At 38.7% G+C, this 12,320-nt stretch overlaps 1 protein-coding gene across 1 annotated transcript; it reads right to left on the reverse strand.

The window, feature by feature from the left end:
* Positions 1-1,370: 1,370 nt before the first annotated feature.
* CKAP2 (cytoskeleton associated protein 2) lies at positions 1,371-10,935 on the reverse strand (the record flags this gene model as incomplete). The annotated part of the gene is made up of 8 exons (XM_010162924.1): positions 1,371-1,608; positions 2,445-2,838; positions 3,563-3,635; positions 4,180-4,347; positions 4,926-5,112; positions 6,119-6,912; positions 8,824-8,899; positions 10,848-10,935. Coding segments are annotated over 8 exons (2,018 nt in total), but the record flags the coding sequence as incomplete, so codon positions are not given.
* Between the last annotated feature and the right edge of the window lie 1,385 nt (positions 10,936-12,320).

Consider the following 12,320-nt stretch of genomic DNA (forward strand, 5'->3'; position numbering starts at 1 on the left):
ATTTCCTTTTTCATGCTGGAAAAAAACATTTCCTCTTCAGACTTCCAGGTTAAGAAAAAAAAATGTATCAGCCTGATCCTAACTCCATTCAGCCCCAGTCAGTGCCCATGACAGAGCAGACCTGGCACAACACAGATGCCCGGGTCAGCACATCAACCATGAGATGCAGCAGAGTTAAAATCTCCACAACAGGGGCAGAAGTGCATGCCCAAACCATGTCCTGACTGGGACATGTTTGATCTTGTGTTACCCCTTGTAGTATTACAAATGGACACTTGGACTTGCTTGTCAGTGATCAGGAGGGTTGTCTGAAAAAAACCAATAAAACAAAACCAAAAAAAAACCCAAAAAGCCAAACCCTGTAGTGCCATAGTACACTTAAAGTTTGGTTTCATTAGATGCATCTTCTTAGATGCAAACAAGCATGTCCCTTCTGCAAATAGAAAATTCAAGCTAACTGTAAGGACCAAGGTCTGTAAACGCTGAAATCTGAATGCTCAGCTAAGGCTTAAGTTACTGTTCATGTAAATTCTGCATACTGAAGATATGGAAACACTCAGCTTCTGCTGAATGTGAAAAATTTCATTGTGTTCTGCTGACAGTTCACTTCCAAACACAGACTAAAATAATTTTCAGAACTCCAGTCTCAGCCATATTCTACAATTAGTTTCCAGCCTAAAGTCCATAAATAAAGAACAAATACAACTCAGTTGATTAGTTTAATAAATCTATCATATTACAGACTAATGCAAACCAACATTAGAACAGTCACATAGTAATTAGTGTATCAGACCTCATATAAGGGAGATTACTTGATCATGAATAATCTCAGTAACTAAGGGAATTAAACTGATTTGTTGAAATACCCCCTAAAAATGGTTACAACAGTTTAAACTTAGTGTACACTTTACTAGCTGGCTTCAGTTTTCAAAACTAAATGTTGCTGTAGAAGACATTGCCCTTCTGGAATGCCTACATTTTCATTTCTTAAACTAAAGCTAGATTATGTAATTCTAAAGAATTTATAGGAAATGCAAAAGGAAAACAGTAGATACTAGCAATATACTACAATCAAACTGTTATATGAAGTGCTAAACCTAGTCCTTAATTCACTATTTAATGAATCATATTTAACATGAAGACACTGATGTTTATAAGTACTAAAACAGACCAGATTTACTGCAATTTTGAAAAGGCGGAAAATTATAAATTCAAAAGTTTAGTGACTCAGGTAGTCAAATTTCATCTTAAGCCATCCAAACAACTTTTGGATAGCTCCTCTCTCAAAGCTGCTAAAAAACAAACACCCCCCCAACTCTCCTTAAAAAAAGATCCAATCTTTAACCCCTGTGTAGCATTAATGTTACTTTTTACTCTTCTACTTCAGCACTTGTTTCTTTGAGCATATTGCTCTGTTTGTGGATAAATGAAGTGGCTTTTGATTCCAATTCTCCCAGTTGTTCAAATGAAGAGGCACATGGGTCTTGATCTTTAACAATATCCGACAACTTGCACATCTTCTCCCGAATGCGTTGAGAATATCGCAAAGGGGTTACGATTTTCAGGTCTTTAGCATGGGATTCGTTTGCCTCATGGTGCATCTTCACACTTAGGAAAAGAAAAAAATATCACTAAACATAGGCACACCATCATACAAATTGCCTCTGTAGCATCTAGCAGAAACAAGTCACAATTCCTATTCAACTCTTCCCCATTGCCACAGCAAAAGAGAATGGGAATCAGGCCCTTTCCCATTCATACAGATAAAACCAGAAATACAACTTTTTTCTTGGGCAAAATATTTTCATCTGAAGAACCTCCTGAAAAGTTTCCAAAGTAAGATTCCCCCCATTCCATCGCAGAGAAACTGTTCCTCTTGCTATGAAGGATAGCAGACAGCTGACAGAAGTCCATCTTCATCAGATGCCAAAACCGAGCTCAACTTTCCTAAGTCTGCTTAGAAGAAACCTTGTAGCAAAAAATAATTTAAGTGTTACCTGTTTTTGTCCTACACAGATTTTTTCCTCAAGATACAATTAAGAATCTTTACAGCAGAGTTAAATCTTGCTCACTTCTATGTTGTATGACATACAACTACATCTACTGATGCCACCTACTTTTCTTGACCTAGCTCAGTGTAGAAATGCTGCTGCCATGGGGGCTCTGGGAAGAGATCCTAAACCTGGAATTTAAGTCTCTGCCACAAAGAGGTCTGATTACTCTGTAGTGAGGCATTCAAAAAGCAAAGCAGTTTGAGTAAATAGAGAAATTTATTTTAAAAGACCTCCTTCTGAAGGAAGAAGAAGCAATCCTAAAAAAATAAGTTCCTGAGAGCATTTAACTAGGTATTCACAAGTGCAGCGTCTCCCTGTTTCAACAGGACACAAACATTATTGTTACCCCAGATGCTGCAAACTTTCTGTTCTTAGCTGAAGTAATCTTACCTTTCCAAGTATGGTGTGCTAGATGGATCGTATCTCATTAAATAAGACGTGTCATTCTCCTTCTCAGGAGAACTGACTGCTCGGCCTATATCTTTTACCCCATCCTCATCCTGCTCTTCTGTTTCACATTTTCCTTTCTTCTTTGCACGTTCTTTGGTCTTTTGCTTTTTTTTCTTTTTTAGCAAGATCTCTTCTCTTGGTTTCAAGTCTAAATCAATTTCTTCTTTTTTGATCACTTCACTGCTAGTCTCTGCTTTCTTGTCATCACTCTCTGCTTTTTGGTCATCATCAGAACATAGATCCTGGGAGGCCTCCTGAACTTGCTCTGCAGATGAATTTGGTTCCTTGCTGACTCCCACTTCCACACTTAAATAAGCTTCCACCACAGTTTCCCCTAAAACTGAAATATTGAAGAAAGTACAGCTGTGATTAGTTACAACTAAAGAGAAGTTAATATTTTAGAGAGATGTCTGAAATCTTAAAGCTTTACATGACAACAGAAGTTAAGTATGTGTTGAGTCTGAGCCACAGCAATTTAAGTTACTTATAATTGTAGTCACCTTCAAAAACCTGCAACCTGAAAGCTCAGGCTAAGTACATCCTGAGAAGTCATTCTCTTCCTTCCGAAGTGCAGCAGCTCTGAGCAAGTATTTCAATCAGTTTCTGGGATCAAATATTTGTCAGGTTACACTACATTGAACAGGAATGTATATGGCTACTTGGATTCCAAAACTGGAATATTTACTGCTTTTAATTGACACTATGCCATAACACAGCCATGCATCTGCTAGTGGAGGAGTTTATGTGCCAAAGAGGCAACTCATTTTTAGCTCACAATAATGTTTCTATTTACTCATTATCAGGCTAAAATAGCTGGACAACATTGCTTTGATAGCATTTAAGTAGAAAGTTTGAAGATGAAAGCATCTCAGCTACTCATTATGCCCATGATTGAAAAGGCATTAGTTTAGTCAAGGTTGTTCTCAAAGACAATTGAGTACCAAATGATCACAGAGAGGTTTGCATGAAATAGAATTTAATATAGGCACAATTAGTTTAAACAGCTTGTGATGCCTGTCAAGCCAGACATTTAACTAGAATAGAGTACTCAGACTTACCATCCTCAGGCTTAAGAAGGCTTTCAGTATTTTTTATAGTCTCTATTAGTGTGTGTCGCAGTTCATCTCTAGGCTGGAAAAAAGTTTTATTGTTTTAGAAAAACAATTCCAAAATTAGTAACAATTTAAGCTTATTTGGTATAACAGTTACAGGGAAAGTGGTACAGACCACGTGATATTCACATTACAAACCCTTTATTTATTGCTGTTTAGACGCAAGTCAGAATACAAGTGAATTTGTATTTTCTGTATTTGGTGTACTAAAGCCATATTTGATACCCTGAAATCTTACTGATATTAAAGCATAGGAATTAAGACCACCAAGAAATGTAAAATTAAGTTCTGTTTTGGGTTTCTAGTGATTCTAGAAGTCCCAGACCTTAATTTCTTCCAAGTGGAACATAATAGGGTGTTTTGATGATCCTAAACATTTCTTCTTGAAAGTAGTATCTATAGCAGCTACAGAGCAAAACAAATCCAACTTTTTATGTTAAAGTAGGTCACATGGCTCTCCCACTATAAAAAGATTTATTAAAATCATAAGAGGTTGCATATTATATACCATACCTCAGTGTGTTTATATTTGTTAACCTCAAACTTCAAGATAATCTGCTCACCAGTGCTCCTGCCAAAATGGCCTCCTCATAGACAGCAATAAGCTTTTCAAGAGGACCCGTCTGTTCAAGACACATACAGCAGATCCAATATTTTGCAAGCTTTTTAGCTCCAGGAACGCCCTGTGTCAGATCTTCCAACATGGCACGTACTTTATCACCTTGACATCCCTAAAGTCAACACAAGAGCAGAGATTTAAATGCAGTGAACAATTTGAGGTGCCCTATTTAAGCTGGTTTTGAATTAGAAAGCAAGTATTTTTATTTTCTTTGGAGAGGAACCTTGAAAGTTGAAGACGGCAAGCATTTCCAAAACTGAACTCTGAACCTGAGTAGAACTGTCATTCACCTATTCTTCCAAACAAGAATTATTTACACAGTATTGTAAGTAGAAGGGATAGTAGAATGCACAAACATCTTCAGAACTACTTAAAACAGACGTTTCCAGAAGTCCAAGCAAGTTTCTGCAAATGCAGTCTTGTTTTAGATTAATTATTTCATAGCTACTCTCATTATATTATAGCTTTCCTACTTTATTATGTTAACATTATTGTCTAATCTTATTGGGTAGTTCAGTAAGTTAGTGAAGCTTAAATGAGAACTAATTTCTTCAGGTGTCTGCAAAAAACTATGATATTGTTTAATCTGGGAAGCAATTAGTCTCCCACATCTGACTCCCAGGTCCAGCACACCCATAGGACTTGTAGGGATATGTATGATTAGAACTTGGTAGGCAAGGGACTGAATACCTGTTTGGTTAACTGCAGACATTCTTCAAGAGTCTTGTTGACCTTCTCACTATGTAATACATGCTCTAAAGAATCACCAGAAGAGAATTCTTGTTGTTCACTTTTAGACTGTGATCCCAGAAGCATAGATATAGGAGGTCTCCTCATCACTTTTCCTCTAGATGCTCTCCATTCATCCAGGCGAGCTCTGCATTTATGAATATCATTAGCAGAAGTGACAAATGTTTTATCATTTTTTTACATTGACTGACACTAACTAGGGTAAGTCATACGAAGATATACTTTTCCAGATAGTCCTCAAGTTGTCTCCCTTTAATCCTAAAGGAATAGAGCTGCCATTTAGACCTGTACAAAAATTTCAGAACAATGCATATCACTATCTGCTTTAGGTATCTGTCAGGTCAGAACACTTTAATCTCTTTCCAGCAGCAACAAGAGACTTAGGCTGCAGACCCTTTTTTTCAAGAAAGGGTGAAAAATGCATCAATTCATTAGCCTGTGCCACCTCTCTTCCCTAATCCCACTTCAGACCAGAGAACTAGATCAGGAAAAGCATCTCTAAAGACACGAAGCGTGGAGAGCAGCCCAGAACAACGCTATCACACAGCTTTTAAATTCTGAAGCTGCTGTATAAGTGTAATTCAGTCTTCATTTAATTTCGACACCATCCCCCTAGATAACCAATTTTTGTAAATGTGACTTTCTACAAGGAGCTCTACCAAGAACACTAAATAACTTTTAGATTATATATCTTCACCCCATCATCTAAGGTGCATTCACCAAGCTGAAAAATATATGACAAGTGCTCTCCCTCAGTCCATAAATATGCTCACTTCTGCGTACATCCTGCATCAGTCATCTTTTTTTTAAAGCAATGGCGTGCATGTGCAATTCCCTTACAGGATTATCTGTCATGCTTAAGGCTGTCACAACACTCAGCCCAAAAACCAGAGCTTGAGCAATATACATTTTCTATTCATAACTGTAAGCCTGAAGAGCTGCTGGAATTAGTCTGAATCCTGATTCCTCAGTATTAAGTCTACAGTTTTAGTCTGCTGCCCTTGGGAATCAAATTCAAACACTCAGATCTCTTATTTTACAGTGCACCTAATAGACATAAATCAAAATAGATGTTCTTGGAAAGAAGGTCTAAAATACCTCCCAAGATCAACCTACAACAGTAGCTCTGTTACCTTCTCTCTTCTGCTGACTCTTTTGGCAGAACAGATTTTCTCTTGCCAGTGGTTTTAGAATCCTTTGCACCAGAAACAACAGAAACTGGTTTTGCTGGAGCTTCTGGTCTTGCATCTTCACATGTCTTCACTCCTAGCACTCTGCGGTCAGAACTGTTAGAAACAGCCTTTAGTGGCTCTGGTGCCCTTCCATCAATCATTTTTTGGACTGTTACTTTCTTTGGCACTACAGCAGACATGGGTTGCCATTTCTTCAGACTGGACTGTGAGTTAATAGCAGCTTTGTCAGATGGTTTGCTCTGGAATGGGAGAACACCATCTGGTTTTACAGAATTAGAGTTGTTTGTGACTTTGGTAGTCTTTGCAAATACACTACAGCTGCTCATGGACAAAGAGCTTGCTGCAGGTTTGGTGCCAGAAGGAAGAAACTTCTTGTCTGGCAAAGAACTCTTTTCCAGCTCACTTTTTGGTGCTTTTCGGAAGGAGTTTATCTTGGATTGGATAACTTTGCCACGATATGTACCAAGCACTGGTTTCTTTGGTAGGCTGACACTTGAATTTTGTTTTTCTGCAATCAATTGCTTCTCTTTTAAGCTTTTCATTTGCAAGAAGGACTTGCTAAGTGACATATGCTTAGATTTTACTTCCGTGACTTCATAATCTTTAGGATGATAGTTTGTGATTCCTGATATGGAATTTGGCAGTGTGATTGTGGAAGAGTTTAAAATATCATTTTTTTCTGAAGTTCTGCTTGATTGTTCCCATGACAGTTTATTAGCATTCTCTTTATTTTCCTGAAATCAAAGCATATCCATGGAGATGTTAGAAGTACATTTATGCTGCATGTCACTTATTTCCAAAGAGGCTTTCACTCATTTACAGGACTAAAATGGTTAACAATAAATGCCATTTCAAAAGTATCTACAAAAGTAGTACATACAGACTGAGTAGAATATTTGTCAATTACTATTGCAGAATTTACATCAAAAAAATCAAATAAAGATTATTTAAATCTTGCCTTGGAAGTGAGAAGGCCTAACCTGAGGACTATGTTCTTCTTACAGAAACAAAACTGTCTTAAAGCAATTGCTTGCTTTTAATTGCCAAAGTCACCTTCTAAGAGGAGTCAGAGCAGAAACTTGCTTTAGGTTGTATATAGTCAAAAGCAGTATCTCAGTTTGCATACCACATCCCTTAATGGCAGCACCATTCCTCCACTTAGTGTGGATAGCCTACTAACACAGGGTAGTGAGTAAAGCCTTTAATTAGGCATTAGGATATGTTACCAGATGAGGGAGAGTTTCTCTTACTAATGAGCTGTAGGATGCTGTAGTTAGACACCTGAGTTTTATATGGCCTTACTACTCCCTGGAACTCTCAACCCTATGTTCCCCGCATAATCCTAGACCAGAGGCCATGAGAAGCAGGACCTAGTCTTTTCCTCCAAAGGACATGCTCTACAGCGACTAATTCAGCATTGTCCAGGCAGCAGCTTATAGAAGCCTGAAAGATCCAAAACCAGGGTGGGAAATGGATGTGAATCACAGATCTGTAGTGGTTGGAAAAAACCTTTAAGATCATCAAGTCCAACCATAAACCTAACACTAACAAATCCACCTCTAAACCATGTCCCCAAGCACCTCATCTACTCATTTCTTAAATACCACCAGGGAAGGTGAATGACACATGGAAGCCTGCAGAAGCTGATATGATTCTCCTTTAAGGAAGATGCCCTTGAACTGTAAGAAAACAACACAGCATCTCCTCTCCTGGTCTGTCATTCAGGCTTACAAGTTAGATTTCAGCAAGCCAATAACTAGAGCTCAAGTACAAGGGCTGCTATTTCAGGAAGCTGTGTAGTTTAACTCAACTTTAAAACCACATGAGACATTAACACAGACCAAAACATCTCCCTTCAGGAAATTTCTGAGAACAACTTGTTCTCACTTTTGGATTTTTCCCCCCCCTCAACACTCAGTTTTGAAGTTAAGGTTTTTGCTTTCCTCCTCAAATAACTCCAGGTCTCTCAAATCTTTCAGAACCCAAACTCAAAACCATCTGACATGAGCACAGGTTTTGTGGCTTTTTTTCCCCTCACCTTTCCCTAAGAACAGGTCTAGAGAAGAATCTGTGTTTTCCTATTTCTAAGCAGCATAACCATGTGCATCTTAATTCTGGAAAAGTGACAAAACATTCCCTGGAACTCTGATTAGATATTAGCATCTACTTCTGATGACATTAGATTTGCCAGCATCACTACACATTCAACAGTTAGTTTTGTTAGTTGTTTTTTTGGGGGGTTTATTTTTTTTATCCTCCTCTCCCAGGTAACAGTACAATAGAAGAATTCTCTACCCTGAGAAGACCTTGCTCAGATTTTAAATAACTTCCTTGAAGACTGAAAATATATCAAAAAATTTCTGAGAATCTCAAGAAAAGTTGCTAAAACTTAATGTTTATTTCAGCAATAATGGTATCCTCTTTAGCCCCCTCCTCCAGTCAGGTACAAACTAAATATCAATTAGTCCATTACGTACAGTAATGCGACAGCTCTCAAAAAGGCACGTATCAAAGCAGTCACTAAATAAAGTTTTAACAAACTGCACCACTGCACCTGCAAACTATTTAAATACAGTTTGAGTGAGTGGAATGTTGTAGCCACAGAAACAGAGTGCCATCAGTATTTGAATATCAGTCAAACTTACCATTCCTGGCTTCGGAGATGTGGAGAGCTGTGTTTTGTCTTGCTGTTTATTGCTAGTTGCTCTCCTAGTTCTGCTGCTGCATAAAAAAAAAAAGAAGACATCTTAAATCATCATCCAACATAACAAAGGAATGTATTTTTAGAGAAAGTTTACATGGTTCAGGTGGCAGTCTGCTGGCTGAATTCAAGTCGAAGCATTTCTGTTCAGCTTGTACTCTTCCTCCAGAAAAAATAAATGGCTAAGCAACTACTGATCAGAGCACAGGCTACAAAACATCTCTTCTTGCACCATTAAGAGCTGGCTAACAGAGGACAAGAAAAGAGAATGCACTATTGTGACTGAAAATTAACATCCCAGTTAGTAACTGATATTTTTGTATGAGATGATTTTCTGGAAGCTAGCTGAGTTGAGGATGAAGGTATATTAGTGAAAATAAAGCTAAAAATAATTAGTAACTTTGAAATGCTGGAGAAAGCAGTCTGCATCATTCTACCACCTCCATGTCAACCATGATAGAGAATACATGTTAAGGGAACTGATCAGAATTCATAGAAACATTTAAGTTGGAAGAGGCCTTTAGGATCACTGAGTCCAACCATTAACCCAACACTGCCAAGTCCACCACTAACCATGTCCCTAAGCACCAAATCCACACAACTTTTAAATACCTCCATGGATGGTAACTCAACCACTTCCCTGGGCAGCCTGTTCCAGTGCTTGACAACCCCTTCAGTGAATTTTTTTTTCCCCAATATCCAATCTAAACCTCCCTGGCACAACTCGAGGCTGTTTCCTCTCATCCTATTACTTGCTACTTTTGAGAAGCAACCAAGACCAAGCTCACTACAACCTCCTTTCAGGTAGTAAACAGTGTGGAACAGTGATATTGTCACAAAAAGCAAATACCTGCAACATAAAAGCATTAGTCATACCCACATACACGATGGCTGTAAACAATTAGTTAACTGAAGACTATGAAAAGCCCTGGAAATTAGCCACAGAGGAAACTGAAAGCAAGAAGAAGTAGATCAAATGCCAAATTATGACTATTGCTACAATAGAAATATTTGGCACTGATTTTCTAACATACAATAGCTTTCTACAACATGAAAGCACTGGCCTTTTCCCGCTACACAGAGGAAATCTTTGACAGATTATATTTATCCTTGTCATTTATGTGTATTTTATATTCAAAGGTCATTGTTCAATTAGATTTTTACTATCAAGTAATTTTGTGCTGCTGAACATGGGACAGTGCCACCCCAAGTATACAAAATGGCAAGCAAGACTTCCCATTTAGATGGGAACAAATTTCAGACTAAGATTTACAGTCTGCAAAAACATTGCTACACCATGAACTAATGTTAGAGCTGGAACCCTTTGTGCTCCTTCACACCACTGTCTTCTCTAGAATAACTTCTGTTGCTTATTAGAAGGTCTTACACTAAATGTCCATACTTCAGACAACAGCAGGGAGAAGATTTAAATATAAGTCAATAAAAAGAAGCACTACTAATTGGTAACAGGTCATTCTGTTTACAGAACATTATGCCTACCTGCTGGACATCACTCAGGCTGGGTTTTATTACAGTATATTTGCTTTTAGCAGAAAATAGTGAATTAGTAACTTTAAAAACACAATGAAGCTAGAACAAGTGGATTGTGAACACACAGCATAGCCTGAGTAGGAAGGGGAGGAAAGTTATTTGCAGAAGGAAGACTGTAGAGGGAAACAGTAAAGTGGCATCTGAAGTAAGAGCTCTGCCATGAAGGTATCCTGTCCTGTCTTGGTCTCTAGAGGAGCAGATAATATACTTCATTAATTGCATCTGTTACACATTTGGTTAACAATAACTTTTCCTATTTGGTGACAATAAAAGGACTTCAGGAAATCCATGGGTTTGCCAGTCTTGTTGCATGGTCTCACCTTTTGGTTGAGGTTCTCTGCAAGAAGTGCCACTTAACATCTTTCCCACCAACCATGGACCTTCCTAAAGGAATATAAACCATAGCAGAAATACTACCTGATCGATGTCTGGTTTTCTTGAATGGACACACCAGAAAAGGTCTTTTTTCTTGATAGATATTCTTCAACTTTTTGTCGCCTTTGTTCTAGTGGGATGAAAAAAAAAAGGACTTCTTATATTTTCAGCTAAAATACTAATGCCAAACTTTGTCTCTTAGAAGAAAGGAAAGGCAAGCAGAAAACCACCACGACATTATGAAACATTGACATTGTAGATTAGGAAGGTCTTTAGTTTAATATTCACATTTCACAATGTCTTGCATGTTCTCTCATTTCTTGAGGAAGGCTATATTCAAGAGGAGGTTGAATGCAATTTCACAGCTACACAAGATGGCTGTTTTGCTGCATTAAGCTAAAAGAAACATGATTTTGTGGTGGGAAGAGAAGAAGTTAGGCTCACTCTTTTACCTTCTGGATGCCTGTCCAGTGTTTCACATACTTATTTTATTGTTGGTTCAGCAAGTACACTTTTCCCTTGTGACAGTAGTAAGGTAAGTATTGCACACATGAAAAATACCAGGCCCATGAACCCAACTGACCATCCGTAAAATCATTTGCTTCTCTTCCATTGTCATCTGGGCATCTGTGCAAATGTTGTACCCATGGGAGTGTTAATAACAGCACAAAATGATCCTGAAAAGATCTTGAGCCAGCTGTCCCTGTCTTAATATAGAAAGTAATTCCAGAACAGGATATTATTTCCCATGTTTTTCATAGAATCATAGAATGGTTTGGATTGGAAGGGACCTTAAAGATCATCTAGTTCCAACCCCCCTGCCATCAGCAGGGACACCTTCCACTAGACCAGGTTGCTCAAAGCCTCATCCAACCTGGCCTTCAACACTTCCAGGGAGGGGACATCCACAACTTCCTTGGGCAACCTGTTCCAGTGTCTCACCACCCTCACAGTGAAGAACTTCTTCCTAATATCTAATCTAAACCTGCCCTCTTTCAGCTTAAACCCATTTCCCCTTGTTTTGTCATTAGTTGCCCTTATGAAAAGTCCTTCCCCAGCTTTCTTGTAGGCCCCCTCTCCTTTTGAATCTCTTTGCACATGTTCTTTAACTGTCATATTTTGTCTTGCCCATTGTTCTTGGTTCACACTTCAGAAATCTCTGCAAGGTCTATCAGCACGTTCCCTCAATGCCAAGATATTGCTGTATTACTGAAGTTCAGACGGTAGAAATTGCTAAAACAGTATTGCCTCTGAGGACCTGAATGCTAATCCTGAAAAGAATTAAGCACTTGATTGTGCACTCTCGTCGGTAACAAGTTGTCATCCCACAGAATGAGGTAACAACGCTCAGAACCTCCACCTTGTACGGGAGAGCTGGAAAAGGCAAGTTCTTGACACACCAAAGCCCGAAGTGCAGAGCCCGGGCTCGGAGCGGCCTGAGGATACGGTGGGGCTTTCAGCACGGCCGCCCAAGCCCACGCCGAGTGGGGCTTTCAGCACGGCCGCCCAAGCCCA

Source organism: Antrostomus carolinensis, unplaced genomic scaffold (assembly GCF_000700745.2).
Source record: "Antrostomus carolinensis isolate BGI_N321 unplaced genomic scaffold, ASM70074v2 scaffold50442, whole genome shotgun sequence".
In the NCBI taxonomy this organism is placed as follows: domain Eukaryota; kingdom Metazoa; phylum Chordata; class Aves; order Caprimulgiformes; family Caprimulgidae; genus Antrostomus; species Antrostomus carolinensis.